At 37.5% G+C, this 21402-nt stretch overlaps 1 protein-coding gene and 1 pseudogene across 1 annotated transcript; both read left to right on the top strand.

The window, feature by feature from the left end:
• Positions 1-6428: 6428 nt before the first annotated feature.
• LOC126584210 (3-ketoacyl CoA thiolase 1, peroxisomal-like) lies at positions 6429-12116 on the top strand. Its single transcript, XM_050248670.1, has 15 exons — positions 6429-6639; positions 8322-8496; positions 8625-8701; positions 8837-8921; positions 9120-9246; positions 9345-9443; positions 9527-9594; positions 9684-9791; positions 9883-9960; positions 10057-10189; positions 10950-11046; positions 11259-11383; positions 11478-11585; positions 11743-11826; positions 11934-12116. Exons 2-15 carry the CDS (start codon positions 8401-8403, stop codon positions 12008-12010), a joined length of 1362 nt encoding a protein of 453 aa, XP_050104627.1. The 5' UTR covers positions 6429-6639; positions 8322-8400; the 3' UTR covers positions 12011-12116.
• Positions 12117-15981: 3865 nt separating this feature from the next.
• LOC126584211 (3-ketoacyl-CoA thiolase 2, peroxisomal-like) lies at positions 15982-20602 on the top strand (annotated as a pseudogene).
• Positions 20603-21402: the final 800 nt, after the last annotated feature.

Raw genomic sequence — 21402 nt, 5'->3', positions numbered from 1 at the left:
TACTTGTCGTCTATTTATTGTGCCCTAGTTTCGATTTTTATTAAAAGCGTGTAATCAGTTATACATAAGTGAGAAACGCTAAGGAGACTTTTTTAGAAGTGAGACTTTTCATGAACTCTATGTTTCCTTATGTTTTAGTACAATATTTTATAATATTAAAGTCAAGTCTCCTTAACATTTATCTACATACGTCTATATATTTTTTTTATTTATAAAAGTATGGAAAACGAAATTGCACCAGAGCCATCAATCAATGATTTTGGTCTCCCTCAGAGCACTTCCACCGTGTGCTCCAGCTCGAGGGATAGGCGCAGGAACAGGGCCAAAGAGCCCGAGTGATGAAGCCTAGCGTGTGCTGGTGAGCAAGCCCGAGCAGGCTCGAGGGAGAGGCATATGGAGAGTTGCCAACCCGAGAGCCCGGAGTGGGTTTGATGCAAGGTTGACGTCAACCACGTTTTGCTTATGTTTTGCGTTAGCTGTTAGGGCCCGCGTGCGTAGGCCTTCGTCAGTGATCGTTGGAGGCCACGTGGCACCTCGACGTCCGTTGGATCTCAACGGTTATTTGTTTTATACCGTTGGACTTCCAACTGTAATAATAATTTTAAAACCTTATTTAATTTCAACCGTTGGATCTGAGATCAATGGTCCACGCTATTCACCTTTATAAATTAAAAAAAAAAAGTTTAAAAATCATAAATTTTACCGTTGTGCCACGTGGCACAATCTGGAGTGTTGGAATTCAAATTTTTTTTAATCCAATGGCAGAGATTAATTAGGTGAATAAAAATTAAAAAAAAAAGTGTAGAAAATTAATAAAAACCCAAAAAAAAATTTGAAAAATTAAAAAAAAAAATTGATTTTACTTTTCTATAAATACCTTCTCATTATGTTCTACCTTACACCACAATTTCATTTTTCTCAACTACTTTCAACCACATTCCTATTTTTCTCTCAAAGTTTCAATCCAATTTTTTTTTTCCAACAAAATGATACTGATGCAGGTACGAATTGGACGCTTATTGAAGATGTTGCGTTGTGTATTAGCTGGGTTGAAGTTACTCATGATCCTCTTATGGGTAATGAGATGCAGTTGTGAGAAATGTGGAGTCTTATTCATACGAAAATTGGTGGGAAAAGAACCAAAGAATCGATGTCCAGTCGTTGGAAATTACTTAGCCAATCGTTTAGTACGTGGAGAGACGCCTTGACACAAGCTAGTAGTAATTTTCGAAGTGGGGAAAATTTAGCGGATCAGGTAACAATATATTATTTATTTGTTTGTACTATACCCAAATTTACATTATAATTATTTGTTTGTATTATTTATTTATTACCTACTTACATTATAATTATTTGTTTGTATTATTTATTTGTTGCCTACTTTCATTATAATTATTTCTTATATTATTTATTTGTTACCTACTTTCATTATAATTATTTCTTCTCCCGCATTGTGTAGGAACTTCAAGCACAAGCTTGGTATAATGCCAAAACCAAAAACAAAAACAAATCATTCAACCGGTGGGAATGTTGGAATATTGTCAAAGATTGTCCTAAATTCAAAGTTGTGCCTGTCGGTCCAGAAGTTTTCATGAACAGCACCTATCTACACTCTACACCCGATCATGCCTCACATGCTCATGAAGATGACGCAGAAGAAGTGCCCGAAACGCCCTCCCTAAACAAGTGTCGGGGTCGACCCGTTATCCAATTAGGCCTCAAGATAAGAAGGCTTCAAAGAGAAAATGGAGTGCTTCCAAGAATGATTATACAAAGTATATGGAAGAACTTGCTCGTCAAGGTGAATTGACTTTGGCACGGGAAATGGCGAAATTTGAGGCTGATAAGGTTAGAGATGAGGCAAAAGCTGCAGGTGTTGAGAGAGCATTTCAAGCTAATGAGAGAGAAAGAGAGCTATATAGGCAAGAAAAGGAACATGTTAGAGAAGAAAGAATGGCTCAACGAGATCATGACATTATGAACACGTCTTTAGAAGGGAAGTCTCCAAATTCTAAATATTTTTGAAAGTTGGAGAAAGCAGACGTGGTGCAAATGAGGCGTGCAAGAGAAGCAAAAGCAAGTGAAGATGGTCCTAGCACGACAAAAGAAGATCATCCTAGCACCACAAATGGGTTAAGTGATGATGAATAGAGTAATTTTTGTAATCGAAGCCCATAATTTTCCAATCACCTTGGGTTGTAATTTATTATTTATTGAATAGAGTACTTTATGTTGTTTTCAATTTATTGAATTTAGTACTTTATTTAAAGTGAGAGTAAATTTATTTAATTTGGTAATTTATTTATACTAAGAGAATCTTTATTCAAATGACATAAACACACCAAATAAAATTACATAAACATGCCAAATAATAAAAAACTCACTAAATGAACTAAAAAAAACACACCAAATAAAATTACATAAACATACCAAATAATAAAAAAACTCACTAAATGAACTAAAAAAAACACACCAAATAAAATTAAATAAACACACCAAATAAAAACAAACACACTAAATGAACTTAAGTATCTTGAGCTTGTTTCAATTCCCACTGGTGCTTTATCAAGTCAATTTGCCGAGCATTGTGCATATATGACATTTGAAGTGCAGTATATTGTTGAATGAGCCTTTCATTGTAACGTCCATCCCTTTATAATGGCACGTGTTGCACGGGGTTCTTCGGTGGTATCATGAGCACAATATATTTGTGTTCTAGAATTGTTCATCGTGTTTGGCTCATATTCATCAACGGCATCATAATCGTACTCATCTTCCACAATCATGTTGTGAAGAATGATGCACGTCATCATGATGGATCGAAGCGACTCTACATCAAACATTCTGGCAGCACCCCTGACAATCGCCCATCGAGCTTGGAGGATACCAAAACAACGCTCCACATCCTTCCTGCACCCCTTTTGACAGCTTGCAAAGTATTTTTCCTTTGCACTTCGTAGACGTGGCACTGTTTTGACAAACGATGACCACCTTGGGTAATGACCACCTTGGGTAAATGTCGTCTTCTAGGTAGTATGACCCGTTGTACTTATGTCCGTTGACCCAATACGTGACTCTTGGTGTCTTTCCTTGCAGGACATTGTTGAACATTGGGGGTTGGGTAAGGACATTAAGGTTATTTTGAGCTCTCGAAACCTAAAACAATGCGTGCCAAATCCATGTATTAAAAGATGCCACCGCCTCCAAAATGATACTTTTTGCTTATTTTCTGTCCCCATAAGCGCCTTGCCATGCATTTGGACAATTTTTCTAGGTCCAGTGCATACAATCGATGCTTCCAATTATCCTAGGAAAACCTCACATCTCGCCCTTCTTCAAAAGCCTTTGCAAGTCCATGTCAGTAGGTCTCTGGAGGTACTCTGCGGTGTAAATAGATTCGATTGCTCCACAAAACCTCATAAGGGACTCAAGAATGGTTAATTTTCTCATCCTCGCTATCTCATCCACTTGGTCTGTAGATGCTCCATATGCAAGCATCCGCAAGGCAGCAATAATTTTTTGCTCAGCAAGGAGAACCATAGCACCAAAAGCATCATTTTTTTTGCACAAAGTAATAATCATGGTTGCAAACAACAATCATGATTTTGTTGAACAAATGTTGTTCCATTCTAAAATGAGTCTAAAGTATGTATCAGGGAATGCACTATTACGGACAAAATAATTGTCCAAGAGTTCCATACCTTGTCGTTACCTGCTTCTATCAAGGTTTCCTGAACGGATGGGCCTGTAGATCTGACCCACAACTTGAATGACTCGACGGGAATGTGAGGCTCTGCCCATTCTTACTTCGTCATCTCTCCTTCTACGCTTCTTATCCTCTTCCCCTTCATTTTGGGCCACCTGGAGATTGACCATTCCTTTTGAATGGTTAAACAATTCTTCCTCTTACTGATCGATTTCCCACATCATCCTTGAAGAAGAAGACATTGTAAAAAGGAAGCAGAAACTATGAATAATGTTACATATTTTGATTTTGGTGAAGAAGGAAGTAGAAACTATGAATAATGATAGACGTCTTCATAAAATTGGTGTGAGATTTCTGAGAATTGATGGTGGATTATATAGAGGATTCAGAAATGATTATGTTGTAGATAATGTCACGTGGCATGCAGTCATTTGTTAAAAATCTGATCGAAATATATCCTCAAAGATTGTAAACAGATTGTGACACTTGTCACGACGTGATTGGTTAAAAATCTTATTGGAAATCTATCATTAACGATTCTAAAAAGGTAACAACACGTGGCATGACGACATTGGATAAAAATCTTATCGCAATCCATCACCAATAATTATCTTTTCCGATAATGACATGTGGCGCAACGAGAAAGATTAAAAATCTTATCCGAAATTACAAATTAAATTATTTTGTATTATTTTATAAAGAAAAATATACTAATATTTTATTGCCTATTTCCAGGGCTATTCAGTGTAGGGGTGGAGATGCAAAATGCAATTACTGTTCATTAAGGGCAGTTACTGTTCATTAGATGAATTAAATAGTGAATAGCCTGGGGAGCCTTTTCTATGGTGGAATTGCTCTCAAGCCAATAGTAAAATGATTCACACCTACCAAATGTTTTTAACATTGGTCTCAAGTGGGAATTCATATTGGTTTCCAAATTGACTTTTGGTAAAACACAGAAAACGTAGTCGTTTATTATTACGGTCGAGTGATATTCTCTTCATTTGTAAGTGAGAGATTTTAGGTCTGATTCTCGCAAATGCGAATTTGAACAATATTATTGTTAACCCTCAGTCCACACCTTCCTCCTTAGTGTAGATAACATCATTTGTTCAAAAAAAAAAAAAACACAAAAAGTAGTTTTTGGGGGAGAGGGAGCTTCAACTGAGTTGTATTGTAGAAAGTAATTTTCACAGGCTTATTTTTGTTTTCTTTGCAAACTCATGTTTGATTTTAGTATATGAAGTGAATAAACCAAAACAAGAAAATATGTGTGTAAATTTAATATATACTAAAACTGAAAATCAATTGAAATACTGTTCATAAGCACAGTGTACTTCCGAAAATGCCCCCACTTTAATGGTGTAATTTCAATTTTGTTTTGACAGTCCACTTTGAATCTCGGTCGTCCATTTTTATAGACACTATGCTCAGTCCGTCCATTTCATCTTCGCTCCTCTCTCCTCTCTCCGCTGAACACTCAACGTTGTGCTCTCTCTCAATGTCACTTTCTGCTCGACATCGCTCCCTCTTTCTGGAATAATGTCCGAAATGCCGATCATATCGGCGATATTTCGCCGATATTATCGGTTTTTCACGTTACCGATATTTTAATAGGTATCCATATCGCCGATACAGATATTTTAATAGGTATCCAATGGGTTTTCGTCAAAATATTCCCATATTATCGATAATATCGCGATATTAGCGATAATATCGCCGAGGCTCCGTCGTCGCAGGTGCTAAGATCTGCACCCCTCTCTGCAAGCCACGCTCAGACCCATCAAAATGAGCAATCCCTTTTCTCCGGAGGTGGCCGAAATATGGGTTGGGTGTCCTTGGGGTCATCGAGGTTCCTCTACGCGTCGCTGTGCTTCCCAGAGATGGAGGAGAGGGAGGGAGAGTTCAGGAGGGTGGTGGAGATGCTGCGCTGGCATCGGGGTGGACGAATTTGGGTGTGCCTGTGTGTGGGTGCGATCGGGGAAATGGAGTCCTCTGCGCGTCGCCGTGCTTCCCAGAGACGGAGGAGAGGGTGGTGGAGATGCTGCGCTGGCATCAGGGTGGACGAATTTGGGTGTCCCTAGGTGTGGGTGCGATCGGGGAAATGGAGTGAGAGAACGAGAGTTCGACAAAGAGATAGAGTTGAGAACTGAGAGAGAGTAAGGGGTCCGAGAGAGACTCGGGAAAAGAGAGAGAGAGAGATAGGGTGAGGGTTAGTGGGCTGCCATGTGGCAGTGTGACGGAGAGTGAGAACCAAGATGGAGGGTCCATATTAGATTAGGATAAAGGACTCAATTTCACAATTTATATAATTTTAGGGAAAGAGTGAAAATATAAATTAATTTAGGGGTGTAGATTAGATTAGGATAAATGACTCAATTTCAGGGAAAGAGTGAAAATATATAATTTCAAGGAAAGAGTGAAAAATTTGAACCTCAAAGAGTGAAAAATTTGCCAGTTCGCTATATAATCAACTTAAATCAGTTAAATCCATCATGCAATGCATTTCCTTCTAATTTTTTGTGATAAACTAATAGATAATTGACTAAATAAACATCCTGCAAAGTTTCAATAAAAATTTCCAAGTTTTTCTTACAATTTTCATGGTTTCCATATTATTTTTATCGATATCGATAATATCCCGATATTCCCATCAATATTTCCATATTTTTGGACTACCGATATTTTCGATATGATCAATATTTATTATTGTAGACTGCACAAGTCGAAACCCCCTCCAAACGAACCCATAAACACCCCAAACCACCACCAGTCTCACTTCCTACATCAAGATTCATACCTTGCATGTACGATTAGGTGAAGGTTTGAAAAGGTTTGAAGGAGATTGAAGCTCAATTTGAAAAACTAGATTCCGGCAAAGCCTCCGTATAGACATCGACAAGCGAATAACACCACCTTCTCTTCTTCCTCAGGTAAAAGTCAACGACTTTCTCTTTCCGAATGCCATTTTTTTTTCTATTTTTGTCTTTAAGCTTCTGCTTTTTGGGTGAGGGCAAGGAAATCGAATTCGAATCATGCCGATGTATGGAACGTTATGCACTTCTGTCAATGTATAGTTCAATATCTGATCAATTTACATTAACTCTCTGTATGAATCTTTGTACAATAGTCTAACAATTTACAAGTAAATTGCCAAAGGCTCTGAAATCAATACTATATTTCAAAGCCTTAAATTTCCATAAATAAAAATTCCAACATCAGAAAAAAAATCGAAGTGAAAGGGGAAGGCAAAGAGGACAAACCTGGGTTTGAGGCAATTAAGGGATCTTTAGAATTCTGTAATATACTTTGTTCCTTTTTGCAGTTGATGATGATTTTTCATGAATATTTGTGCTTTAATATAGTTGTTACAGCAGCCAGTTGTTTAACTAAAAACCTTAGAAGATTAGGGTAGAGTGTGGAGGACAAATTGGCGGGAACTCGGGCTTTTCACCATAAATATTGCCTTTTTGTGTGATTGTATTAGTGTGTTTGAAGAAACTGTGTCAATATATCAAGTTCTTATATCTGACATATTTATGGTACATAAATGAAAAAAGGGGAGAAACAGAGAGAAAAGGAGAAAGGAAGATAAAATTAAGACATTTGTATATTCATTCATAATTTTTAAATGAGAAGGAAGAGACCTAAATATATAGAAGGTTTAGAAACTACAAACTGAAATACCAAAATGGCTTATTTTACTTAAAACGGGTTAGCATGTGAGAATTAGACGGCCAAATAAATCTCGAGGAGTAAAATTCAAATAGATGGTATGAATGGTTTTGAATTGCAATTTCCTTACATATTAGACTGAATTGGTTTGAGCATGATTGAATTGATTGGTTTGAGTATGAATGGTTTTGAAAACTTGGATTCATATAGGATTTAAGGTTTAGGGCTTTTTTTGCTTTGATAAGGCAATACTCTTCCAACTTATTTTCATTGTTATCATCCGCAATGCACACCACATATATTTTGTTCTCTCATTTTCATTAAAACTACCATTTATTTACATTAACAAGTTTCATTTTTCCGATTTGTAACAACGAAATGAAAACAGAAGAAGAAAGTTCTGAAGTGTCGATTAGTAAAGAAGAAAGTTCACTGCTGATCAGTTTATATGTACCTAGATTATTTTGGAAAAATAAGCAGTTCAACAGTGCTCTAAACTTGCAAAATGTTATGAACCCCCACTTTTGGACACCTATTTTTTTTGTTATTGTAAATATATTTCCACATGTATGTAAATAGTATTGTCTATCGGTATATATTTAAAACTTTCAATATATTTTATAAGGTTTTAAAATCCGGCGCGGGCAACTTTTGCTAGTCATTTTCGAAAAGAACAATAATTGGTTTCAGTGAACAACGTTGCAGTTGGTTCCTTGTATATTCCGAAAAGAGATCCAACAACAATAATATTATTATTGTGATATAAAATTGTGATTGGTTCTCCTCGTGGTCTTCTGCAATGGAGTTTAATATATATTAATATCAGTGCCTTTATTTCACAACTTGACTAAGTGGGTTGGTCTCTGTTGTCAAATTTTACTTGGAGTTGGAAATTTTAGAGGTCGACGTCATTAATCATAATTCCTATAAAATCCCACAGACCATTGCATATGTTTTTGCTGCTCCACAAATTTTAATTGATCAAAGAGCCTTCTTCAAATTCCATTTTCTAGAGAGAGATGGATAAAGCAATGAACAGACAGAGGGTTCTGCTGCAGCACTTGAGACCCAATTCTTCTGTTTCCTCTTCCAATTTTGAATCTGTTGCTCTCTCTGTAAGTTTATATCCACTTTCTTTTCTGTTGACTGCTTCATTTTTGTAAATATTTTTTGTTCATGTTATTTAGTTTTTTTTTTTTTTTTTTTAATTTTAATTTATTTTCTTCTGAATTTTTTTTGTTAGGCTTCAATATGTGCAGCTGGAAATAGTGCTGCCTACCATAGAACAGCTGCTTTTGGAGACGATGTAGTGATTGTGGCGTGAGTGATTTAAACTGACTGATAAAGTTACTTAATTTTTACTACATTTTTTGTCTTTGTATAAAATTTATAGCAAAGTTTGTAACTTTATACCTTTTCTGTATTAAATCTTTCTGCGAAAATCGTGTTAAATAGAGCGTATCGGACTGCCATTTGCAAGGCAAAGCGAGGCGGTTTTAAGGACACTCTACCTGATGATTTACTGGCACCTGTTTTAAAGGTTTGTTACAGTTCCTGAATTCCCAACTCAATTCCGGAGGAATGAATGTTTTTCTTTAATTATGTTTGTATCTGCCCCTATGAAGCCGAGTTTGAATATTTGTCCGTGCAGTTTATATTAGTTTAAAGTAGAATATCGCATTTAGAAAAGAAAAAAAAAAGGGATAAGATATTGACATATGGTGTACTTTTTATGCAGGAAGTAATAGAGAGAACAAATTTGAACCCAAGTGAGGTGGGGGATATAGTTGTTGGTACAGTTAGGGCACCTGGCTCACTTAGAGCCACTGAGTGCAGGATGGCAGCGTTTTACGCTGGCTTCCCCGGTAAGTTTTCAACCATATTTGAAGTTTGGAGGCCTTTTTTTTTTTTTTTTTTTTGTATTAATTTTAGCTTAGTGTTATGGTTTGTCGGTTTTGTCTAGATACGGTTCCCATCAGAACTGTCAACAGGCAATGTTCATCTGGCCTTCAGGCAGTTGCTGATGTAGCTGCTTCTATAAAAGCAGGATATTATGACATCGGTGAGAAAATACTCTTGATTATGCATCTATTCTAGACACCAGGTGTTCTCCACCAGTGGACTTGATCTTTGTTTTGAATACAGGCATTGCTGCAGGATTGGAATCCATGACAGTTGATAAACTTGGCAGATCCCGTAAAATTAACCCTAAAGTATATTCCAACTCTCTTTGTTTACTAGATATATTGTTTAACATAAAGAAAAGGAAGGTTTTTTTCGTACTGATATATCTTGTCAATAGGTGGATATCTTTGCACAAGCGCGCAACTGCCTTCTTCCTATGGGTATTACTTCTGAAAATGTTGCACAACGTTATGGTGTGACTCGGGAGGAGCAAGACACAGCTGCTGTGAGTGTTTTTTTTATCTGTTATAACATCCATTAACCGTTAGATAAACTGGTAATGCTGAAGCTGTAATTTAATGAATTCATGTAAATAGGTTGAATCACATAGGCGTGCTGCTGTAGCCACAGCATCTGGTAAATTTAAAGATGAAATTGTCCCTGTATCAACTAAGGTAAATATAAAAATGTTCTCTGTTCAGTTCGCAAAATGCCTTAGCATAAGTACAATTGTATTTTATTTTCTTGTAATAGGTCATTTGTATCATCAGATTGTGGACCCAAAAACCGGGGAGGAGAGGCCTGTTACAATTTCTGTGGATGATGGTATCCGACCAAATACAAACATGAACGATTTGGCAAAGCTAAGGCCTGCATTTAAACCAGATGGTTCTACAACTGCAGGTATTTTCTCACTCGATTTTTATTAGGCATTCTGCCTGCTACACATGACAGTTTCTTCGTTTAATTTTATACAACTCTTTCTTTACGTAAGAATTATTTTTTTTTTATATTTTTGTCAGTGTATTAAAAGGTCGAGGTGTGGGTGAGACGTCTGAGGGATAGCCCTGCCTAGGCGTGAGGCATGAGGCGAAGCTTCACGGGACCTAAATTTTTTAATATATACGCTGAACATACACATATATTATATTATATTAAAAAGAGGAAGATTATTAATCAATAATCATCCTGAGCACACACATATATTATAAATATATATACATATGTTATATATATATATATATATATATATATATATATATAATAGAAGATGAAAAACACCATGAGCGCACATATAACAATGCACGCAGACAGCACACACATCCATTATATAAAAAAATAAAAATCAGAAAAAAAAAGGTAGAGAGAAGATAGTGCAAGAAAGAGGTATGAGGCAGTTAAAGCCCTACCCAAAATTTGGGTTTGGGAGTCAAAAAAAAAAAGAAAGAAAAAAGCAGCCAAACAGAGACGCCTGGATGCCCTGAGGTGCGCCGCCGTCTAGGCTGCTCCAACGACGTCTTCCGCCCATTCCCTCAAAACAGAGGCGGCAACCCTCACGCCTAGGCGCGCCCTGAGGTGAGCTTTGGGCGCGCTTTTTAAAACATTGATTTTTGTTTATCTTGTTTCAATCATTGTGAATCAGTTCATTACTTTTGTCTTTCAGGAAATGCTAGCCAGGTGAGTGATGGTGCTGGAGCAGTCCTCCTCATGAAAAGAAGTTTAGCTATGCAGAAGGGACTTCCTACTCTTGGTGTTTTCAGGTATGATGTTGATTAAATCTGTTCAATCTAATTGCTTCAAGTAGAAAAAATATGAGGGCTCTCGAGTTGACTCTGCAATACTGTTATGTTATATTAATTCTTAATAATTCTTTTGGTTGCGAAATGTAGTTAATTTCCATGAGATGGATATGTTCAAGAACTAACTACAGCTTGCTTTGTACTTTCGATACAACTTTATGATCTCTGTGCAGGAGTTTTGCTGCGGTTGGTGTGGATCCCACTGTCATGGGAGTAGGTCCAGCTGCTGCAATTCCAGTAGCAGTGAAATCTGCTGGTCTTGAGCTTGATGATATTGATCTGTTTGAGATAAATGAGGTAGTCCATTGCTAATGAAAACTGTAACATTCACGATAAATGTAGTTTAGTTTGGAAGAATGTTCAGCTGAGCAGTTTAATTGGTTTTCTGTATGCATTTGCATCTCAATATGTTTATTGTTGCAAGAAATTGGAGCTTGATCCTGAAAAAGTCAATGTTAATGGAGGCGCTATTGCTCTAGGCCATCCTTTAGGCGCTACAGGTATATGAAGTGAAGCTGAAGCTGATGTGTGATGACATAAACATGCGTGCACGTGTGTCTAATGTGCTATTATTTGGTTTATTTCCTGGTCTTACTGAACAACGAAGAAGTGAGGGTCTGTGATTTAACGTGAATACTGTATCTGTTCTTGTGTTAGGTGCTCGTTGTGTAGCAACTCTCCTGAATGAAATGAAGCGTCGTGGCAGGGATCACCGCTTTGGTGTTATCTCCATGTGCATAGGTATCGTTTTGCACCCCTTCCACTTGATTTGTTTATGAAGGAAGGCAGAATATTGAGAGCTTCATATGAGAATATGAAACGCGACTAAGAGTGTGTCCTTGTTGCAGGCTCAGGTATAGGGGCTGCTGCAGTTTTTGAAAGAGGGGATTCAGTTGATGAGCTATGCAACGCTAGAACTGTATAAAGCAACAATCTTGTGTCAAACGATGCTAAATAAACAATTATTTAAAGCAACAATCTTGCAGGTTTCTTCCTGTTATGCTTTTTATATTATGGACTTTGTCCGTTAATTGTCCTTGCCACACGTTTTATAATTACTTTGATTTTTAAGGACTTCTTGTCCGATAATTTTCCAAAACAAAACGTCGTTCAAGCATTCATTGTGCTGGGATCATATAGGTATAGAAGTTAGCACAAGCTATCAAAACCACACTTGTTTTGACTAATTGAATGCCGATGGATCGGTGCAGAGAGCAAACACAATACAATCTCAGTGTAGTAGCGACATTGCCTTTCTTCCATCTGTGTTGGTGCTTTATCCTTTTGCAGACGGCTGGGATGTCGCGGCCTACTGCAACACTAATGGAGCCTTCCAACAAGATATTTGCAGTCTGGACTCAAAACGAACTAGAATATACATGCTTCACCTTCCAAGCTAGAATCCTGAGTTTTTTTTCTCTCTTTTTATTATTTTGATCCAGCTAGGTCTGGTTCGTTCATCTTGAAATCCACTCTTTCCTCTACACGCATGCTTTCTTTAGTATTTTTGATTGGCATTTGGGAATATCTCTCCTGACGCGAATATCGATCGACATTGCCATTCATATACCTCCGATGAAGTTTCAGGTACATGTTAATTTTATTACTATCCGATCGCAAGAAAGTAAGTGAGAAGAAGATGAAGAAGACGACCTCCAAATCCAATGAGGCGATGACTTGTAAAGTGGCACCAACCAAACAATGCGAGATAATTTCCTTGTCATTTCTCAAGCTCACTGCTCAACTGCTCATCCAAGTTGAGCGTCACTGCGCTCAGATAAGTTGGAAGTTTTGAATTTATTTTGATAATGCTATTCATCTTTCATTTATATCACTTCCTTTATGTTCGTAAAGAAGTTTCAAGGAAGCTTCCTCAGTTCCCTCCTTGGTCAAAAGAATGTTTTTAATTCAATTCAACCTACGTACGTTGTCAATAAGATTCTTAATCCTTTGATTAGATACTGTTGATGTTTCCAAAGCCAACTTGCAAAGTTATCATGTGTAATAAGATTCTTAGACATTTGATTAGATACTGTTGATGTTTCCAAAGCCAACTTGCAAAATTATCCTCTTTTCACGTTTTTCGAACTTCACCTAGTGTCTTGCCTCGGGTTCATGCACATATATTTATATTTAAAATTGACAGCTGCTTATGAAAGTCCACCTATAAAAAAAATTTTGTTGACGAAAAATATCCTTGTATCTGTTTTGAGCATCTTTCCCTTGCTTTGAAGTAGATTGGACACTTTGTATCTTTATATCATTTTTTTCTACTGATTTGGAAACTTGTGAACGAAGGTGGGAATTGTGAAGAACATTCTTCGACCTCCTATTCCTGAACGGTCTATTGATAAAAAGGCTACATAATTTTTTTTTGATTCTTTTGTAAAACAAGCCCGGGTCATACTAGCATGGGAGCAAGAGACGATCTACAGTTTTTCTGCTAAGTTTGGTGTCCATGTATTTTTGCCGAAGAAACGATTCTCCATATGTATATATATACACACAGAAATCATAGAGCTTTGTTTGGTTTACCTTGTCCATTTTCTTTTCTTGATCTGTAAAATGCGCGTTCACCAACCTTTGATGATGATGGCTCTTCATCTAGGATATGTGTACAAATAAAACTGATACTGAATAGACAATAAATGAGTACTTAACCGTGCTAGACTTGTCGTCTATTTATTGTGCCCTAGTTTCGATTTTTGATTAAAAGCGTGTAATCAGTTATACATATGTGAGAAATGCTAAGGAAACTTTCTTAGAAGTGAGACTCTCCATGAATGTTAGCTCATATTTTAGTACAATGTTTTATAATATTAAAGTCAAGTCTCCTTAACATTTTTCTATAGGTGTCTATATTTAAAAAAAAAAAAAAGTATGGAAAACGAAATTGCACCACAACCATCAGTCAATGATTTTGGTCTCCGTCAAGCCCATAGTAAAAGAAAAGGGATCCTCTTCGGATCCTTTCCTCTTAATCCATCAAATCAGGGGATCCGTGCTGTTTAAATTTGATTTAACGAATGAAATTATTATAATTTTTAAAATGAGCTCCTATTTGTAGCCATTAAATCAAATTTCAATGGCACAGATTCTCTATATATGTCACATCTCGGGCTCAACTTCACCGTAACACGATATTGTCCGCTTTGGGCCCCGACCACGCCCTCACGGTTTTGTTTTTGGGAACTCACACGAGAACTTCCCAATGGGTCACCCATCATGGGATTGTTCTCGCACAAACTCGCTTAACTTCGGAGTTCCTACGGAATCCGAAGCCAGTGAGCTCCCAAAAGGCCTCGTGCTAGGTAGAGATGAGAATATACATATAAGGATCACTCCCCTAAGCGATGTGGGATCTTACAATCCACCCCCCTTAAGGGGCCCTACGACCCTGTCGGCACACCACGACTAGGGTTAAGCTTTGATACCAATTTGTCACATCCCCGCCCGGGGTCCACCACATCCCGGGCCCGCTCCACCACCGTAGCATGATATTGTTTGCTCTGGGCCCCGACTACGCCCTCACAGTTTTGTTTTTGGGAACTCACACGAGAACTTCCTAGTGGGTCACCCATAATGGGATTGCTCTCACGCAAACTCGCTTAACTTCGAAGTTCCTACAGAACCCGAAGCCAGTGAGCTCCCAAAAGGCCTCGTGCTAGGTAGGGATGTGAATATACATATAAGGATCACTCCCCTGGGCGATGTGGGCTCGGGCCCCACCACATCCCCGATTTGACTCCACCGTAGCACGATATTATTTGCTTTGGGCCTCGACCACGCCTTCATGGTTTTGTTTCTGGAAACTCACACGAGAACTTCCTAGTGGGTCACCCATCATGGGATTGCTCTCGGGCGCTACTCGCTTAACTTCCGAGTTCTGATGGAACTCGAAACCAGCGAGCTCTCCAAAGGCCTCGTGCTAGGTAGGGATGTGAATATACATATAAGGGCCACTCCCCTGGGCGATGTAGGATCTTACAATCCACCCCCCTTAAGGGGCCCGACGCCCTCGTCAGCACACTTTCGGCTAGGGATTGGCTCTGGTACCAAATCGTCACATCCCGGCCAGGGCCCCCATCACATCCCATGCTCGACTTCACCATAGCATGATATTGTCTGCTTTGGACCCCGACCATGCCCTCACGGTTTTGTTTTTGGGAACTCACATGATATTATCCGTTTTGGGCCCCGATTACGCCCTTACAGTTTTGTTTTTGGGAACTCACATGAGAACTTCCCAGTGGGTCACCCATCCTGGGATTGCTCTTGCACGAACTCGCTTAACTTTGGAGTTTCGATGGAACCCGAAGTCAGTGAGCTCCCAAAAGGCCTCGTGCTAGGTAGGGATGAGAAGATACATATAAGGATCACTTCCTTGGACGATGTGGGATCTTATAATCCACCCCCTTTAAGGGGCTCGACGACCTCGTTGGCACACCACGACCAGAGTTAGGGTCTGACAACATACGTTTATATTTTTCGAAAATAAAAAAGTATGAAAAACAAAATTGCACCGCAGCTATCAGTTAATGATTTTGGTCTCCTTCAAGCCCATGGTAAAATGATTCACACCTACCAAATGTTTTTTAAAATTGGCCTCAAGTGGGAATTCATATTGGTTTCCAAATTGAGTTTTTGGTAAACCACAAAAAAAAAAAATAAATATAGTTGCTTAGTGATATTTTTTTTTCATTGATAAGTGAGAAGTTTTTTGTTCTATTCTCACCAAAAGCGAATTCGACCTATATTATTGTTAGCCAATTTTGAGATTAAGTTTACACCCTCTTCCTTATTGTAAATAATATCATTTTATTCAAAAAAACAAAAAACAAAAAACAATAAACAAAAAACAAAAAGTAGTTGTTGGGGGACAGCTCAGTGTGGATAAAATCAACTGTTCCCACAAACCATTGCATATGTTTTTGCTGCTCCACAAATTTAATTGATCAAAGAGCTTTCTGCAAATTCCATTTTCTAGAGAGAGAGAGAGAGATGGATAAAGCAATGAACAGACAGAGGGTTCTGCTGCAGCATTTGAGACCCAATTCTTCTGTTTCTACTTTCAATTATGAATTTGCTCCTCTTTCTGTAAGTTTATATCCACTTTCTTTTCTGTTGACTTCTTCATTTTTGTAAATATTTGTTTTATATTATTATTATTTTTTTTTAGATTTTAATTTATTTTCTTCTGAATTGTTTTGTTAGGCTTCAATATGTGCAGCTGGAGATAGTGCTGCCTACCATATAGAACTGCTGCTTTTGGAGACGATGTAGTGGTTGTGGCGTGAGTGATTTAAACTAACCGATAAAGTTACTTAATTTTTACTACTTTTTGTGTCTTTGTATAAAATTTATAGCAAAGTTTGTAACTTTATACCTTTTCTGTATTAAATCTTGCTGCGAAAATCATGTTAAATAGAGCATATCGGACTGCCATTTGCAAGGCAAAGCGAGGCGGTTTTAAGGACACTCTACCTGATGATTTACTGGCACCTGTTTTAAATGTTTGTTACAGTTCCTGAATTCCCAACTCAATTCCGGAGGAATGAATGTTTTTCTTTAATTATGTTTGTATCTATGAAGCCGAGTTTGAATCTTTGTCAGTCCAGTTTATATTAGTTTAAAGTAGAATATCACAGTTAGAAAAGAAAAAAAAAGGATAAGATATTGACATATGGTGTACTTTTTATGCAGGAAGTAATAGAGAGAACAAATTTGAACCCAAGTGAGGTGGGGGATATAGTTGTTGGTACAGTTAGGGCACCTGGCTCACTTAGAGCCACTGAGTGCAGGATGGCAGCGTTTTACGCTGGCTTCCCCGGTAAGTTTTCAACCACATTTGAAGTTGGAGGCCTCTTTTTGGGTATTAATTTTAGCTTAGTGTTATGGTTTGTCGGGTAAGTTTCACGGAAGCTTCCTAATTCAACCTACGTACGTTGTCAATAAGATTCTTAAACGTTTGATTATATACTGTTGATGTTTCCAAAGCCAACTTGCAAAATTATCCTCTTTTCACGTTTTTCAAACTTCACCTAATGTCTTGCCTTAGCTTCATGCACATATATTTATATTTAAGATGGGCAACTACTTATAACTCTGAACGAGAACAACAATAACGTTTTGTGTTTACAACTTAATCTCCTTGGTTACCTTGGTTTACCATTTTACCTTTGTTAAAAATTATTTTTCTAGTAGGATTTTAAGAATCAAAGTACAGGTTTTTTTTTTAAAGTAAAATACAAGTTAGTTAGACATTACCAATCTGTATCAATATGTCTTGTCAAAGTCTCTCTAAAACGCTAAGCATGTCTATGGTGAATAAGAGCACAAGGAATCAAGTGATTGAGTATGAGAAAAAAACGTACATGTGCATGCTACAAGTTAGACCGTAACCATTTCAATCACTAATTCCCCTTGTTCTTATTTAGATTTGAATATATGCTAATGAACATTTCCAAAACTAAAATAACGCGCTAACCCTCAAAAGGCCGTGGGGTCGCATTCCGGTCTCAATGTGTTCGCTTTTCATTATTTATACGCCACACAGAGAAAGCGAGGCGAGCCACAAACACACACACAGACACACACACACGCACACACGAGAGAGAGAGAGAGAGAGAGAGAGATGGCAGCGAGGGAAAATATTGGAGGAGCTGCAGAAAAGGGGCTGAAGCAGCAGAAGAACCCAGATGTGAATGACGGGAAAGAAGAAGAGAAAGCTATGAAGATGAAGCCGAACTCAACAGAAGAGGTGATGATGAAGATCATGGTTCCGAGGGAGACAAACTGCTCATGCTTCAAGCCAAAAGCTGGAAGTGTGTTTCCCGCCAAGAGAAAATCCGTGAAACGCATGATGTTTGATCGTTTTGTACTCAAGCACTTTGGCTCCTCTGCCGTGAGCGTGTGGCCTCCCAATCCCCACAAACCCTAATAAAATGTAGAGCTATCTTCTCTCTCACTTCTCATCACAACACATGAAACACCACAAAATTACACACCAAGACAGAAGATAGAATTCACCTCACGCCCATTACCCCCAACAAACTCTTTGCAGAAGCACTTGATTTACAGAAGCACTTGATTTACGATGTGTACTTGGCTTTTTAATGTTATATGTTGATCTCTGGTTAATTTAATTCAACGCATAAACACTTAATTTATTATGTGTTTTTTTTTGGTCAAGTATTTATTATGTGTTTTTGTTCCACGCATATGGATGTTTTGTTTTTTGGTCAATTATTTATTACGTGGTTTTGTTCCATACATATGGATGTTCGTAGTTCCCATCACTCACATCAGACACTCACAAACAAATTTTATTCTTTTTTATCCAGTAACCTATTTTTCTTTATTGGCAAGGTCAACTTAATGCTGCTAACTGTGAAATTAAAAAATATATTAAATGGGAAAGTTTGAGGGTGGTCTGTGAGAATGAAAGGATGAGAGAGAAACTCATTTTCTCGTCTTCTTCCTCCTTTCGTCTTCGTAAGAACAGAAGCTGCAACCTTAGAAATTCCAGAACACACTGCACTAATCCTTTCTCAAGTTTGAAAACAGAAAAAAATTTGAAATTCCAGACTGCCTAGGCCAACCAGTCGGCCGCCTAGGACGCCCAAGGTCCGCCCAAGCCGCCTCGGCGCCCGCCTAATTCCTTCCCCGATGTTTCTCCCGATTAAGAGTAAATCCTGGCGGCTGGCCACCGCACAGCGATGAAGAGGTTGTGGTTGAAGAAAGCGATGGTGTTGGCAGTGGCGGTGGTTGTTGTGGCAAATCGTACGGAGGTTCTGTCTTCTGCTCGATTTGCCTTGAAATCGTGGCCGATAATGGGGATAAATCTTGGGCCAAGCTGCAATGCGGGCATGAATCTCATCTAGGTGAGTCAAAATTGAATCTAATTTGGGTTGGAAGTTTCAATTTTTTCTCGACTGCAATTTTCAAAGGTCCGGGTTCAAATTTGGTTTCTGATTTCGCAATTCTGTTGGATTTTGATTTTCTGGTGATGGGTTGTTTGATTGGTCAAGACAATTGTAAGAAAGATGAGAAATTGAAGAAATATAAATTACGAAATTTAAACTGAATTATGCTTCATTTAATTAAAGCTTTGGTTTTGTTGGGTTGTCATTGTTCTAGACTTACATATACATACATACATACATACATACATATATATATATATAGACACACACACACATGGTTCTTTCATAATCTGTTGGTTATGCAAGATATGATAATTAGATCTTTCATGTAGTTGGATTTCTACATTTCGCTTTGTTGTGGCTGTTTGATTCAATGGATAGAACCATAATTTGTACTGGAAGATGCGAAATTTGATAGAACCCATCAATGAAAATGAAGAATAGCTGTGCACGAGGGTTTCTTGAATCATTTTATTTCCTCAAAACGGGAGGACGGCATTGAAAGTGAATACTTTTGGAGATTTGGAATCTCTGTGAGTCATCAATGTCGAAAGTGTGGTGTTGACAACCCGAAGTTGTACAGCATTGAGACCCTATAAGGTCTAAATTTAGTCAAGGTTCAGTGTATCATTGTTCAGATTACTTTGATAAAATTTGTCGTCGGTATATTATTCCGAATATAGTATTATTTGATTTTTAAATCATCTCATATCAGTAAATGGAGTTGCATGTTTACTGAGGCATAGTTATATACTTCTTATAAGGACATAAGTTTAGTTATGCCTTTTCACGAAGGATGATACCGAGCTTTCATGTTCCGTTATATTTTTGTTTTCATTCTTTCAGATTGCATTGGTTCAGCCTTCAATATAAAGGGGGCAATGCAATGCCCTAATTGTCGGAAAATCAAGAAAGGTCAATGGCTTTATTCTAATGGATGCTGTTCATTTCCGGAATTGAACATGGAAGACTGGACACATGATGAGGATCTCTATGATTTAAGTTATTCTGAAATGGTATATAGTTTAGTACTTGTTGAATTTTAGCTTCTATTTTTCAGTTCCTTTTTGTGAATATTCAATTTTTGTAGTCAAAACTCTGGTTATGGTCATTTGTTCCTGTTTAGATTATGGCAGCCGCGTTGTCGGAAGGCTAAAGCTTTTTTGGGTTCAGAGGAGAGGAGACCTTTGAGACCAAGGAGATTCATATCAGATGTGTAAACCGAAAATAAGTTGGGAGATTGGGAGATGAGGCGAGGAGGGAGATGGGGAGAGCAGGAGGCAGGCAGAGAAAAGGTGGGTCGAGAGTCCGAAACGGTGTGGAAACATCCAGAGAAAAGGTGGGTTGAAAGACTGAAACGGTGTGGAAAGGAAAAATCCAGAAATGAAGTAAAAGCCCAAAGACTAAAGCAGGGCTAAAGATGGAATCACACTGTAGAATGAACACTGTTTTAGGCAATTTTCTCTTGTAGTATATACTAGAAAGTTATGTCTGCGCGTTGCTGCGGGATTAAAACTTATAAGAAATATTATGTTTGAAAGATGTAAGGACTATGAGATAAAAGATTAATACTATTTACATTGAAAAAGAAAGGAATATTTTTACATATGGAAGATTTTATATATATGCAGCAGACGCACCAAAAGTTGCAGAAGTTGTATTGTTTTATCTAGAATGACAAAATATGAGAAAAGTTGTTTACTGCAAGGCTAAAAGGTTTTCTGCAGTACTATTGATTGTTGAGGAAGCAGCCTAGGCGAGGAAGGATAGTATAAGGCTCCAAGTGACACTAGAAATCGTAAAAAATAAAAAATAAAAAATTATATTGCCCCCCTTAATAAAATCATAATCGAAAGATTTTCGGTTTTGTCGACGTGTCTATAACTTTATCATGAATCTAATTTGGATGAATACATGTAATATACAAATAGAAAACATTGAATCATCCAGTATCACAACACACACACAATGCAGAAACAAAAAAAAAGCTATTCAATTTAGTTTCATTTATATCAAAGGAAGTCCATTCATACAACTAAAAAGACACAAATGAAGACATTGAACAACCAACATCTTTGAAAGACCACTGGTTCTAAGCTTTTAATGGTCGATTAGTTAAACATGAACCAAATTAATCTGAAACAAAAACAACTCCCATTAGCTAAATTAAAACAAAACAGAAAACCAATACAAATTGATAGAGAGAAACACGCATACTAATCCAACACACCCAACTACAATATATAATTAAATGCCGTTTAATAGAATCACGCTTACTATAAAAAAATAATAAAAATGATACCTTTTACTGTGTTTAATAGGTCCAAAGTAAAGGCTCCATCATTTTGGTCAGCAATATTTAGATATAAGCTTCCTATTCAATATTTAGTAT

This window comes from Malus sylvestris, chromosome 10 (genome assembly GCF_916048215.2).
Source record: "Malus sylvestris chromosome 10, drMalSylv7.2, whole genome shotgun sequence".
Lineage (NCBI taxonomy): Eukaryota > Viridiplantae > Streptophyta > Magnoliopsida > Rosales > Rosaceae > Malus > Malus sylvestris.
This window is presented reverse-complemented; position numbering and strand designations above follow the sequence as displayed.